General features: G+C 47.8%; 1 protein-coding gene across 6 annotated transcripts in view; it reads right to left on the bottom strand.

The window, feature by feature from the left end:
• LOC106572815 (protein kinase C zeta type) overlaps nucleotides 1–14,936 on the bottom strand; it is a 192,980-nt gene that overhangs the window by 12,563 nt on the left and 165,481 nt on the right. For all 6 annotated transcript variants that reach the window (XR_006759341.1, XM_014147314.2, XM_014147311.2 and 3 more), the window contains one exon: nucleotides 3,302–3,417. Coding sequence is in view for 5 of the 6 variants with exons in the window: in XM_014147314.2 (XP_014002789.1) it covers nucleotides 3,302–3,417 (116 nt within the window). In the remaining variant the exon portion in view is untranslated. The remainder of the gene's footprint in view (nucleotides 1–3,301; nucleotides 3,418–14,936) is intronic.

Below are 14,936 nucleotides of genomic sequence, written 5' to 3'. Positions count from 1 at the left end.
CTCTCTCTGTGTTTCTGTCTCCCTCTGTGTGTCTGTCTCCCTCTGTGTGTCTGTCTCCCTCTGTGTGTCTGTCTCCCTCTGTGTGTCTGTCTCCCTCTGTGTGTCTGTCTCCCTCTCTGTGTCTGTCTCCCTCTCTGTGTCTGTCTCCCTCTCTGTTACTGTCTCTCTCTCTGTTACTGTCTCTCTCTGTGTTTCTGTCTCTCTCTGTGTGTGTGTCTCTCTCTCTGTGTGACTGTCTCTGCCTGTGTGTCTGTCTCTCTCTGTGTGTCTGTCTCTCTCTGTGTGTCTGTCTCTCTCTGTGTAACTGTCTCTCTCTGTGTAACTCTCTCCCTCTGTGTGTCTGTCTCTCTCTCTGTTACTCTCTCTCTCTCTGTGTGTCTGTCTCTGCCTGTGTTACTGTCTCTCTCTCTGTTACTGTCTCTCTCTGTGTGTCTGTCTCTGCCTGTGTGTCTGTCTCTGCCTGTGTGTCTGTCTCTGCCTGTGTGTCTGTCTGCCTGTGTGTCTGTCTCTGCCTGTGTGACTGTCTCTCTCTGTGTGACTGTCTCTCTCTGTGACTGTCTCTCTCTGTGACTGTCTCTCTCTGTGACTGTCTCTATCTCCCTCTCCCCCCTCTCCCCATTTACCTGCCTCTCTCCCCCTCTCCCCCACTCCCTCTCCATCTGTCTCTCTGTCTGACTGTTTTATTCTCCCTCTGTCTCCCTGTCTGACTGACTGTTTTATTCTCCCTATGTCTCCCTGTCTGACTGACTGTTTTACTCTCCCTCTGTCGCTCTGTCTGACTGTTTTACTCTCCTCTCCACCTCTTTCTCTCCCCCTCTGTTTTTCCCTCCCTCCCTCCCTCCCTCCCTCCCTCCCTCCCTCCCTCCCTCCCTCCCTCCCTCCCTCCCTCCCTCCCTCAGCTCCTTCTCAGGAAGCTAGGGGTTTTTATGCAGCAAAGTAAATCGCTAACGAGATGGGTTTACCCTTTTTCTCCCTCTCTCACTCACTTTTCTTTTTTAGTCTTCCAACCTATCACAGAAGGAGGAGGGGTGCTTTACATCATGGGAGGTGCACCACCGGTTGATCTGACTGCACCTCAGTAGACACACCTCGACTACTGTGTCAGAACTCCAGAGATACTGTGGGTTTCTATCCAGGGTAGATGGATAGATAGACGATATGCCTTTGTTAGGGCTCGAAACAGAGAAAGGCAGATATGGACTGATATGGATTGAGTTTCAAGTAGTTTGAAAACTGTATGTTCCTAGAAATTCCTTGAATTTGTGTTGTTCATCTGATCGCCAATACATCTATATAGAATGCTGAATGATTACAAACCAAACATTGAGCCTGAACATCAAAATTAGACCACGATGGATCATTTAATGAAAACATTGACAAATGTCAGCCCAGTAATATCTATTGGCACCGCTTGCAAAGCCACATGGGATAGTTTGGAATAGTTCTCCTGCAGCCGCAGGGAAAAGCCTGGCTTGTTTGTCATACTCTGGCTACAGAGGCCCTCAGTAGAATGGCAGTCACCTCTGTTGCTATGCCAAATCTTTTTAGCCCATTCTTTCAAAGTTAATCTAAAACAAGGATCCTGTCAAATCCCCCATGGACAATATGTCTACATCGATCAAAACACAACCTACGACTGAAGTCATTGTTGGAAGGGCATTTTCTTTATTTTTTCCTCATTGAAGACAATTACTTTCAAAGACATCGAGAGTCGGAAACTTGGCACAGTACCACTCGTAAACGGACTGAAGATGAAAGGATAGGGGAACAGAGAAAGAGTGTATGTCCAAGTAGATCTTTGTTCAGTGGAGTCATCACACGTCTGATGTCTCTTCTCTACTCCCAAACTCTGTTGTGATTGTTTTTTTTACAATGAGGGCAGAGCCATAGAAACCGACATGGATCCATAGCAGCATTTCATTATAATAATATCAAATGTTAACCCTTTTATGTTGCAGATTCTGAGGTGGTGAATGCTCTCTGAGGTGGTCAATGCTCTCTGAGGTGGAGAATGCTCTCTGAGGTGGTCAATGCTCTCTGAGGTGGAGAATGCTCTCTGAGGTGGTCAATGCTCTCTGAGGTGGTCAATGCTCTCTGAGGGGGTCAATGCTCTCTGAGGGGGTCAATGCTCTCTGAGGGGGTCAATGCTCTCTGAGGTGGTCAATGCTCTCTGAGGTGGAGAATGCTCTCTGAGGTGGTCAATGCTCTCTGAGGTGGTCAATGCTCTCTGAGGTGGAGAATGCTCTCTGAGGTGGTCAATGGTCTCTGAGGTGGAGAATGCTCTCTGAGGTGGTCAATGCTCTCTGAGGTGGAGAATGCTCTCTGAGGGGGTCAATGCTCTCTGAGGTGGTCAATGCTCTCTGAGGGGGTCAATGGTCTCTGAGGTGGTCAATGCTCTCTGAGGTGGTCAATGCTCTCTGAGGTGGTCAATGCTCTCTGAGGGGGTCAATGCTCTCTGAGGTGGTCCATGCTCTCTGAGGTGGTCCATGCTCTCTGAGGTGGTCAATGCTCTCTGAGGTGGTCCATGCTCTCTGAGGTGGTCCATGCTCTCTGAGGTGGTCCATGCTCTCTGAGGTGGTCCATGCTCTCTGAGGTGGTCAATGCCCTCTGGTTGTTGAAGATCTTCACTACTACTATTATAGTCCGAGTTAGCCATTGAGCCACAAAGGGGCAGTTAAAGAACCGCATGTGGCTCCAAAGCCACACGTTGCAGACCCCTGAATAGACCCTGTCCAGAAACAACCCCTATTGCCTACCCCCTAAACACTTGTGAAGATCTGAGATGATCTGATAGGATTAAGCAATACAGTGATAGCGCAACCTTTCCCTCTGATAGGCTATAGGGGTAATTTTCACCATAATGTTTAAAACGAATCATCTCTAGGGAGGAAGTACCAGGGGTTGTTTCTGGACAAGCCCCCATTGTCATCCTCCTATCCCTTATGGTACAAAAGGAAACAGACTGGAATGGACTGGTCTTGTGCCCCCTACTGGCCAACCATCACCATTCCCAGAGTACAACTGGGGTTTCCCAGTCTGTACGTCCCCTATCCACTAACCATCTATGTTACCAAGCTATTATAACACTAGTTATAACACCAGTTATAACACTAGCAGCTTGTACAGTAAGCTATAACATTAGTGCTCTGACGTTTAATATATGAACAAGGTTACACAGCTAGTTGGATGGCTTGTTGAATCTCATCTATAGGCCTATAACACTTCAATAAAGATCAAGTGTTGATCAACCATTTATTCGATTGTCAGGCTAGTCATGTCTGTTTGGAAGGACTGGACTTACTCATCGTCCGGCGTTAGCTGCACTGGTTCGTTGGTGAACTGGGTGTCAAAGTTCTCCAGGCCGTAGTCGTCTGTGATCTGGGGCTTGAAGGGCGGGGCCATCTGTTTCTTCTCCAGCTGCACGGGGAGACAAGCACAACAACACTGTCATTAGTGCACAAAGTAGCAAAACATTTTTCAACGGAAGACTAAAACAGAGGACAAGGTCAGGTAGTCCCCTCCTCCATGTTTCACATCTGTGCATGTTATCTGTGTAAACGTTGCTCTGTATGTCTGTCTACTGGCTATGTTGAATATATGGTGGCAGGGAAAACATTTCAACAGTCATCATCATAATCAACCACAAATGAAGGAGTTTCTCTCCAGAAAGTGGTTGACCTGTGTAACAAGATGCCACCCGTCTCACCTTGGTGAGGAAGACAACATAAAGATACACAGAGAAAAGCAGGGGAGGGACAATATGACAGGTGAGCCAGATTTTCAAAACCATTTTTTGTTGTTGTTAAATATATAATTTCTGTATTTTAATTATGAGGAAATGGATATTGTGAGACTAAAATGGATTGATGTGTATTTTCTTTAGGAAAATGTGTATTTTCTTTTTTTTCTCCACAAAGCTCACACTTTGCTTTTCAATTACAGTTTTCTTAGTGCGGGTGCACACATGCACGTGTGCATTTCTGGGTTCTTGATTTCCCTGCTGGCTCTCAGGCAACTGCTATGGATCATTACTGTTATTGGTTCAAAGCACTTGTGGGAAGCACTTCAAACAGCACAGAACACCTCTCTTTCTCTCTCTTCCTCCCTCTCTCTGTCTCTTTCATTTTCTCTCCCTGCTATTCCCCATCTCTTCCCCTCTCTCTCTCTTTCCCCCCCTCCCTTCTCTATCTATCCAGGTCTTTCTCTCCCTCCTCTCTCTCCCACGGTCCTCCCCTCCCTTCTATCTCTCTGATGTAGGCTGGCTGGCTCGCTGGCTGACTGGCTGACTGGCTGGCGGTCTGCAGGAGCCCTGTGCGGTATTAATGAAGCGTGTAGAAGTCAGGCGGGCCAGGGCCTCAGCTCTGATCTCTCCTACTCAGAGAGGAAGTGGCTCAGGGCCTTGGCTCTGCTTTCTCCTACTCAGAGACAAAGTGGCCCCGGGGCCTCGGCTCTGATCTCTCCTACTCAGAGAGGAAGTGGCCCTGGGGCCTCGGCTCTGATCTCTCCTACTCAGAGAGGAAGTGGCCCTGGGGCCTCGGCTCTGATCTCTCCTACTCAGAGAGGAAGTGGCCCTGGGGCCTCGGCTCTGATCTCTCCTACTCAGAGAGGAAGTGGCCCTGGGGCCTCGGCTCTGATCTCTCCTACTCAGAGAGGATGTGGCCCCAGGGCCTTGGCTCTGCTTTCTCATACTCAGAGAGGAAGTGGCCCAGGGCCTTGGCTCTGCTTTCTCCTACTCAGAGAGGACGTGGCCCAGTTCCTTGACATGTGGAGCAGCACTGTCTGACATGGCCTGTGTGTGTGTGTGTGTGTGTGTGTGTGTGTGTGTGTGTGTGTGTGTGTGTGTGTGTGTGTGTGTGTGTGTGTGTGTGTGTGTGTGTGTGCATGTCTGTATGTGTGTGTGTGTGAGAGAGAGAGAGTGTGTGTGCTAGTTTGTGTGCGAGAGTGTGCGTGTCGGTATGTGTGTGTGCGAGTGTGCGAGTGAGAGAGAGAGAGAGAGAGAGAGAGAGAGAGAGAGAGAGAGAGAGAGAGAGAGAGAGAGAGAGAGAGAGAGAGAGAGAGGAGCAATGGCTCCTCTTGCAGACAAATATGTATTTGCCTGACATAGCCTGAGGGATACTGAATAATAACATATGTATCGTAAATAGTAACTTTATTATTATTAATATTATTGTTATTACAATTATTGTTAATTCTATTATTATTGTTGTTTATCATTATAAATAGTAGTGGTATGGATAGTAGGATGATGGTAATGATAGCAGTTTAGTGATGGTGGTGGTAGTAGTAGTAGTAGTAATGATGATGGTAGTTGTAGTGCTGATATAATGGAGAAGATGACAGTTACTTAGTTATAAGTTAGTTATAGTTTCATTTTCCATGTTTAGCTTTTTATATTTATTACATTTCTCATAAATTGTTGTTATTTTTGTATTTCATTTTGACTTAGAGAGAAAGAGAGAGAGAAAGAGAGAGACAGAGAGAAAGAGAGAGAGACAGAGAAAGAGAGAGAAAGAGAGACAGAGCGAAATAAAGAGAGAGACAGAGAGAGAAAGAGAGAGAGACAGAGAAAGAGAGAGAAAGAGAGACAGAGCGAAATAAAGAGAGAGACAGAGAGAGAGAAAGAGAGAGAGAGACAGAGAGAGCGAGAGAGAGATAGACAAAGAGAGAGCGAGAGATAGAAAGAGAGAGAGACAGAGACAGAGAGAGAGAGAGAGAGAGAGAGAGAGAGAGAGAGAGAGAGAGAGAGAGAGAGAGAGAGAGAGATAGAAAGAGAGAGACAGAGAGAGAAAGAGAGAGCGAGACAGAGAGAGAGAAAGAGAGAGAGAGAAAGACAGAGAGAGAGAAAGAGAGAAAGAGACAGAGAGAAAGAGAGAGACAGAGAGAGAGAAAGAGAGAGAGACAGAGAGAGAGCAAGAGCGAGAGATAGAAAGAGAGAATATTGTAAATATTGTAAATATCCAAAATAAGCTTTGGAAATATGTATATTGTTACGTCATGCCAATAAAGCGAATTGAATTGAATTGAATTGAATTGAATTGAATTGAATTGAGAGAGAGAAAGAGAGAGAGACAGAGAGAGAGCGAGAGATAGAAAGAGAGAGAGACAGAGAGAGAGAAAGAGAGAGAGACAGAGAGAGAGAAAGAGAGAGACAGAGAGATAGAAAGAGAGAGACAGAGAGATAGAAAGAGAGAGACAGAGAGAGACAGAGCGAGAGACAGAGAGAGAGAGACAGAGAGAGAGAGAAAGAGAGAGCCAGAGAGAGACAGAGCGAGAGACAGAGAGAGAGAGACAGAGAGAGAGACAAAGAGAGAGACAAAGAGAGAGACAAAGAGAGAGTGTGTATGTGTGTGATACAGAGGCAAGGAGGACTCCAGAGGGGCAAGGAGATGCTGATGTGGTACATCGCCACAGCAGCCAGGATGATGGTGAAAATGCAGATGCTGATGTGGCAGGACTAATTAGTAATCAACAGCATGGGGCAAAGGGGGCTTTAAAACAGCGGGTACTGTACTGTAAGTCCAGAGATGGGTAGTGCTAGTAGATATAGCATTTACATCTTAAGGTCTGCATTCTAAACCACTCTCTGGTATTACACTCTAGAACAGTCTGCATTCTGAACCACTCTCTGGTGTTACACTCTGGAACAGTCTGCATTCTGAACCACTCTCTGGTACTACACTCAGGAACAGTCTGCATTCTGAACCACTCTCTGGTACTACACTCTAGAACAGTCTGCATTCTGAACCACTCTCTGGTACTACACTCTAGAACAGTCTGAATTCTGAACCACTCTCTGGTACTACACTCTAGAACAGTCTGCATTCTGAACCACTCTCTGGTACTACACTCTAGAACAGTCTGCATTCTGAACCACTCTCTGGTGTTACACTCTAGAAAAGTCTACATTCTGACCCACTCTCCGGTACTACACTCTAGAACAGTCTGCATTCTGAACCACTCTCTGGTACTACACTCTAGAACAGTCTGCATTCTGAACCACTCTCTGGTGTTACACTCTAGAACAGTCTGCATTCTGAACCACTCTCTGGTGCTACACTCAGGAACAGTCTGCATTCTGAACCACTCTCTGGTGCTACACTCTGGATCAGTCTGCATTCTGAACAACTCTCTGGTACAACACCCAGGAACAGTCTGCATTCTGAACCACTCTCTGGTGTTACACTAAAACGGTCTGCATTCTGAACCACTCTCTGGTGTTACACTAAAACGGTCTGCATTCTGAACCACTCTCTGGGGCTAAACTGAAACAGTCTGCATTCTGAACCACTCTCTGGTGCTACACTCTGGATCAGTCTGCATTCTGAACCACTCTCTGGGGCTACCCTCTGGAACAGTCTGCATTCTGAACCACTCTCTGGTGCTACACTCTGGTTCAGTCTGGATTCTGAACCACTCTCTGGTACAACACCCAGGAACAGTCTGCATTCTGAACAACTCTCTGGCACTACACCCTGGATCAGTCTGTATTCTGAACCACTCTCATATGCTATACTCTGGAACAGTCTGCATTCTGAACCACTTTCTGGTGCTACGCTCTGGATCAGTCTGCATTCTGAACCACTCTCTGGTGCTACACTGGAACAGTCTGCATTCTGAACCACTCTCTGGCACTACACTCTGGATCAGTCTGCATTCTGAACCACTCTCTGGTGCTACACCCAGAAACAGTCTGCATTCTGAACAACTCTCTGGCACAACACCCTGGATCAGTCTGCATTCTGAACCCCTCTCTGGGGCTAAACTGGAACAGTCTGCATTCTGAACCACTCTCTGGTGCTACACTCTGGAACAGTCTGCATTCTGAACCACTCTCTGGTGCTACTCTCTGGATCAGTCTGCATTCTGAACCACTCTCTGGTGCTACACTCTGGAACAGTCTGTATTCTGAACCACTCTCTGTCGCTACACTCTTGAACAGTCTGCATTCTGAACCACTCTGGTGCTACACTGGAACAGTCTGCATTCTGAACCACTCTCTGGTGCTAAACTGTAAATATCTGCATGCTGAACCACTCTCTGGTGTTACACTAAAACAATCTGCATTCTGAACCATTCTCTGGTGTTACACTAAATCAGTCTGCATTCTGAACCACTCTCTGGTGTTACACAAAAACAGTCTGCATTCTGAACCACTCTCTGGTGCTACACTCTAGAACAGTCTGCATTCTGAACCACTCTCTGGAACAGTCTGCATTCTGAACCACTCTCTGGTACTACACTCTGGAACAGTCTGCATTCTGAACCACTCTCTGGTGCTACACTGGAACAGTCTGCATTTTGAACCACTCTCTGGTACTACACACAGGAACAGTCTGCATTCTGAACCACTCTCTGGTGTTACACTAAAACAATCTGCATTCTGAACCACTCTCTGGTGTTACACTAAATCAGTCTGCATTCTGAACCACTCTCTGGTGTTACACTAAAACAGTCTGCATTCTGAACCACTCTCTGGTGCTACTCCCAGGAACAGTCTGCATTCTGAACCACTCTCTGGCACTACACCCTGGATCAGTCTGTATTCTGAACCCCTCTCTGGGGCTAAACTGGAACAGTCTGCATTCTGAACCACTCTCTGGTGCTACACTGGAACAGTCTGCATTCTAAACCACTCTCTGGTACTACACCCAGGAACAGTCTGCATTCTGAACCACTCTCTGGTACCACACCCAGGAACAGTCTGCATTCTGAACCACTCTCTGGCACTACACCCTGGATCAGTCTGCATTCTGAACCCCTCTCTGGGGATAAACTGGAACAGTCTGCATTCTGAACCACTCTCTGGTGCTACACTCTGGAACAGTCTGCATTCTCAACCACTCTCTGGTGCTACGCTCTAGATCAGTCTGCATTCTGAACCACTCTCTGGTGCTACACTCTGGAACAGTCTGTATTCTGAACCACTCTCAGTCGCTACACTCTTGAACAGTCTGCATTCTGAACCACACTCTGGTGCTACGCTCTGGATCAGTCTGCATTCTGAACTACTCTCTGGTGCTACACTCTGGAACAGTCTGCATTCTGAACCACTCTCTGGTGCTACACTCTGGAACAGTCTGCATTCTGAACCACTCTCTGGTGCTACACTCTGGAACAGTCTCCATTCTGAACCACTCTCTGATGCTACACTCTAGAACAGTCTGCATTCTGAACCACTCTCTGGTGCTACACTCTGGAACAGTCTGCATTCTGAACCACTCTCTCTGTGCTACACTCTGGTACAGTCTGCATTCTGAACCACTCTCTGTGGCTAAACTGGAACAGTCTGCATTCTGAACCACTCTCTGGTACTACACAAAGAAACAGTCTGCATTCTGAACCACTCTCTGGCACTACACCCTGGATCAGTCTGCATTCTGAGCTACACTCTGGATCAGTCTGCATTCTGAACCACTCTCTGGTGCTACACTCTGGAACAGTCTGCATTCTGAACCATTCTCTGGTGCTACACTCTTCAACAGTCTGCATTCTGAACAACTCTCTGGTGCTACACTCTAGAACAGTCTGCATTCTGAACCACTCTCTGGTGCTACACTCTGGAACAGTCTGCATTCTGAACCACTCTCTCTGTGCTACACTCTGGAACAGTCTGCATTTTGAACCACTCTCTCTGTGCTACACTCTGGAACAGTCTGCATTCTGAACCACTCTCTCTGTGCTACACTCTGGAAAAGTCTGCATTCTGAACCACTCTCTGGTGCTACACTCTGGAACAGTCTGCATTCTGAACCACTCTCTGGTGCTACACTCTGGAACAGTCTGCATTCTGAACCACTCTCTGGTGCTACACTCTAGAACAGTCTGCATTCTGAACCACTCTCTGGTGCTACACTCTGGAACAGTCTGCATTCTGAACCACTCTCTCTGTGCTACACTCTGGTACAGTCTGCATTCTGAACCACTCTCTGTGGCTAAACTGGAACAGTCTGCATTCTGAACCACTCTCTGGTACTACACAAAGAAACAGTCTGCATTCTGAACCACTCTCTGGCACTACACCCTGGATCAGTCTGCATTCTGAACCCCTCTCTGGGGATAAACTGGAACAGTCTGCATTCTGAACCACTCTCTGGTGCTACACTCTGGAACAGTCTGCATTCTGAGCTACACTCTGGATCAGTCTGCATTCTGAACCACTCTCTGGTGCTACACTCTGGAACAGTCTGCATTCTGAACCACTCTCTGGTGCTACACTCTGGAACAGTATGCATTTTGAACCACTCTCTCTGTGCTACACTCTGGAACAGTCTGCATTCTGAACCACTCTCTCTGTGCTACACTCTGGAACAGTCTGCATTCTGAACCACTCGCTGGTACTACACCCAGGAACAGTCTGCATTCTGAACGACTCTCTGGCACTACACCCTGGATCAGTCTGCATTCTGAACCCCTCTCTGGGGCTAAACTGGAACAGTCTGCATTCTGAACCACTCTCTGGGGCTAAACTGGAACAGTCTGCATTCTGAACCACTCTCTGGGGCTAAACTGGAACAGTCTGCATTCTGAACCACTCTCTGGTGCTACACTCTGGAACAGTCTGCATTCTGAACCACTCTCTGGTGCTACACTCTGGAACAGTGTGCATTCTGAACAACTCTCTGGAACAGTCTGCATTCTGAACCACTCTCTGGTGCTACACTCTAGAACAGTCTGCATTCTGAACCACTCTCTGGTGCTACACTCTGGAACAGTCTGCATTCTGAACCACTCTCTCTGTGCTACACTCTGGAACAGTCTGCATTTTGAACCACTCTCTCTGTGCTACACTCTGGAACAGTCTGCATTCTGAACCACTCGCTGGTACTACACCCAGGAACAGTCTGCATTCTGAACCACTCTCTGGCATTACACCCTGTATCAGTCTGCATTCTGAACCCCTCTCTGGGGCTAAACTGGAACAGTCTGCATTCTGAAACACTCTCTGGTGCTACACTCTGGAACAGTCTGCATTCTGAACCACTCTCTGGTGCTACGCTCTGGATCAGTCTGCATTCTGAACCACTCTCTGTCGCTACACTCTTGAACAGTCTGCATTCTGAACCACTCTCTGGTGCTACACTGGAACAGTCTGCATTCTGAACCAGTCTCTGGGGCTAAACTGGAACAGTCTGCATTCTGAACCACTCTCTGGTACTACACTCTGGATCAGTCTGCATTCTGAACCACTCTCTGGTACTACACTCTGGATCAGTCTGTATTCTAAACCACTCTCTGGTACTACACTCAGGAACAGTCTGCATTCTGAACCACTCTCTGGCACTACACCCTGGATCAGTCTGCATTCTGAACCCCTCTCTGGGGCTAAACTGGAACAGTCTGCATTCTGAACCACTCTCTGGGGCTAAACTGGAACAGTCTGCATTCTGAACCACTCTCTGGGGCTAAACTGGAACAGTCTGCATTCTGAACCACTCTCTGGTGCTACACTCTGGAACAGTCTGCATTCTGAACCACTCTCTGGGAGTACACTCTGGAACAGTCTGCATTCTGAACCACTCTCTGGTACTACACCCAGGAACAGTCTTCATTCTGAACCACTCTCTGTTGCTACACTCTGGAACAGTCTGCATTCTGAACCATTCTCTGGTACTACACCCAGGAACAGTCCGCATTCTGAACCACTCTCTGTGCTACACTCTGGAACAGTCTGCATTCTGAACCACTCTCTGGTACTACACTCTGGTACTACACTCTGGAACAGTCTGCATTCTGAACCACTCTCTGGTACTACACTCTGGATCTGTCTGTATTCTAAACCACTCTCTGGTACTACACTCAGGAACAGTCTGCATTCTGAACCACTCTCTGGCACTACACCCTGGATCAGTCTGCATTCTGAACCCCTCTCTGGGGCTAAACTGGAACAGTCTGCATTCTGAACCACTCTCTGGGGCAAAACTGGAACAGTCTGCATTCTGAACCACTCTCTGGGGCTAAACTGGAACAGTCTGCATTCTGAACCACTCTCTGGTGCTACACTCTGGAACAGTCTGCATCCTGAACCACTCTCTGGGGCTACACTCTGGAACAGTCTGCATTCTGAACCACTCTCTGGTACTACACCCAGGAACAGTCTGCATTCTGAACCACTCTCTGGTGCTACACTCTGGAACAGTCTGCATTCTGAACCACTCTCTGGTACTACACCCAGGAACAGTCTGCATTCTGAACCACTCTCTGTACTACACTCTGGAACAGTCTGCATTCTGAACCACTCTCTGGTACTACACTCTGGTACTACACTCTGGAACAGTCTGCATTCTGAACCACTCTCTGGGGCTACACTCAGGAACAGTCTGCATTCTGAACCACTCTCTGGTACTACACTCTGGAACAGTCTGCATTCTGAACCACTCTCTGGGGCTACACTCTGGAACAGTCTGCATTCTGAACCACTCTCTGGTACTACACTCAGGAACAGTCTGCATTCTGAACCACTCTGGGGTGTTACACTCTAGAACAGTCTGCATTCTGAACCACTCTCTGGTACTACACCCAGGAACAGTCTGCATTCTGAACCACTCTCTGGTGCTACACTCTGGAACAGTCTGCATTCTGAACCACTCTCTGGTACTACACTCTGGAACAGTCTGCATTCTGAACCACTCTCTGTGCTACACTCTGGAACAGTCTGCATTCTGAACCACTCTCTGGGGCTACACTCTGGAACAGTCTGCATTCTGAACCACTCTCTGGTACTACACTCAGGAACAGTCTGCATTCTGAACCACTCTGGGGTGTTACACTCTAGAACAGTCTGCATTCTGAACCACTCTCTGGTACTACACTCTGGTACAGTCTGCATTCTGAACCACTCTCTGGGGCTAAACTGGAACAGTCTGCATTCTGAACCACTCTCTGGTGCTACACTCTGGAACAGTCTGCATTCTGAACCACTCTCAGGGGCTACACTCTGGAACAGTCTGCATTCTGAACCACTCTCTGGTACTACACCCAGGAACAGTCTGCATTCTGAACCACTCTCTGGTGCTACACTCTGGAACAGTCTGCATTCTGAACCACTATCTGGGGCTACACTCTAGAACAGTCTGCATTCTGAACCACTCTCTGGTACTACACCCAGGAACAGTCTGCATTCTGAACCACTCTCTGGTGCTACACTCTGGAACAGTCTGCATTCTGAACCACTCTCTGGTACTACACCCAGGAACAGTCTGCATTCTGAACCACTCTCTGGTGCTACACTCTGGAACAGTCTGCATTCTGAACCACTCTCTGGTACTACACCCAGGAACAGTCTGCATTCTGAACCACTCTCTGGTGCTACACTCTGGAACAGTCTGCATTCTGAACCACTCTCTGGGGCTACACTCTAGAACAGTCTGCATTCTGAACCACTCTCTGGTACTACACCCAGGAACAGTCTGCATTTTGAACCACTCTCTGGAACAGTCTGCATTCTGAACCACTCTCTGGTACTACACCCAGGAACAGTCTGCATTCTGAACCACTCTCTGGTACTACACTCTGGTACTACTCTCTGGAACAGTCTGCATTCTGAACCACTCTCTGGGGCTACACTCAGGAACAGTCTGCATTCTGAACCACTCTCTGGTACTACACTCTGGAACAGTCTGCATTCTGAACCACTCTCTGGGGCTACACTCTGGAACAGTCTGCATTCTGAACCACTCTCTGGTACTACACTCAGGAACAGTCTGCATTCTGAACCACTCTGGGGTGTTACACTCTAGAACAGTCTGCATTCTTAACCACTCTCTGGTACTACACTCTGGAACAGTCTGCATTCTGAACCACTCTCTGGGGCTAAACTGGAACAGTCTGCATTCTGAACCACTCTCTGGGGCTAAACTGGAACAGTCTGCATTCTGAACCACTCTCTGGTTCTACACTCTGGAACAGTCTGCATTCTGAACCACTCTCTGGGGCTACACTCTGGAACAGTCTGCATTCTGAACCACTCTCTGGTACTACACCCAGGAACAGTCTGCATTCTGAACCACTCTCTGGTGCTACACTCTGGAACAGTCTGCATTCTGAACCACTCTCTGGTACTACACTCTGGAACAGTCTGCATTCTGAACCACTCTCTGTGCTACACTCTGGAACAGTCTGCATTCTGAACCACTCTCTGGTACTACACTCTGGAACAGTCTGCATTCTGAACCACTCTCTGGGGCTACACTCTGGAACAGTCTGCATTCTGAACCACTCTCTGGTACTACACTCAGGAACAGTCTGCATTCTGAACCACTCTGGGGTGTTACACTCTAGAACAGTCTGCATTCTGAACCACTCTCTGGTACTACACTCTGGTACAGTCTGCATTCTGAACCACTCTCTGGGGCTAAACTGGAACAGTCTGCATTCTGAACCACTCTCTGGTGCTACACTCTGGAACAGTCTGCATTCTGAACCACTCTCTGGGGCTACACTTTGGAACAGTCTGCATTCTGAACCACTCTCTGGTACTACACTCTGGAACAGTCTGCATTCTGAACCACTCTCTGGTACAACACCCAGGAACAGTCTGCATTCTGAACCACTCTCTGGCACTACACCCTGGATCAGTCTGTATTCTGAACCCCTCTCTGGGGCTAAACTGGAACAGTCTGCATTCTGTACCACTCTCTGGTACTACACAAAGAAACAGTATGCATTCTGAACCACTCTCTGGCACTACACCCTGGATCAGTCTGCATTCTGAACCCCTCTCTGGGGATAAACTGGAACAGTCTGCATTCTGAACCACTCTCAGGGGCTACACTCTGGAACAGTCTGCATTCTGAACCACTCTCTGGTACTACACCCAGGAACAGTCTGCATTCTGAACCACTCTCTGGTGCTACACTCTGGAACAGTCTGCATTCTGAACCACTCTCTGGTACTACACCCAGGAACAGTCTGCATTCTGAACCACTCTCTGGTGCTAC

The sequence above is a fragment of the Salmo salar genome, chromosome ssa15 (genome assembly GCF_905237065.1).
Source record: "Salmo salar chromosome ssa15, Ssal_v3.1, whole genome shotgun sequence".
Classification (NCBI taxonomy): Eukaryota; Metazoa; Chordata; class Actinopteri; order Salmoniformes; family Salmonidae; genus Salmo; species Salmo salar.
The sequence above is the reverse complement of the archived record's forward strand: the minus strand, read 5'-3'. Positions and strand labels throughout refer to the sequence as shown.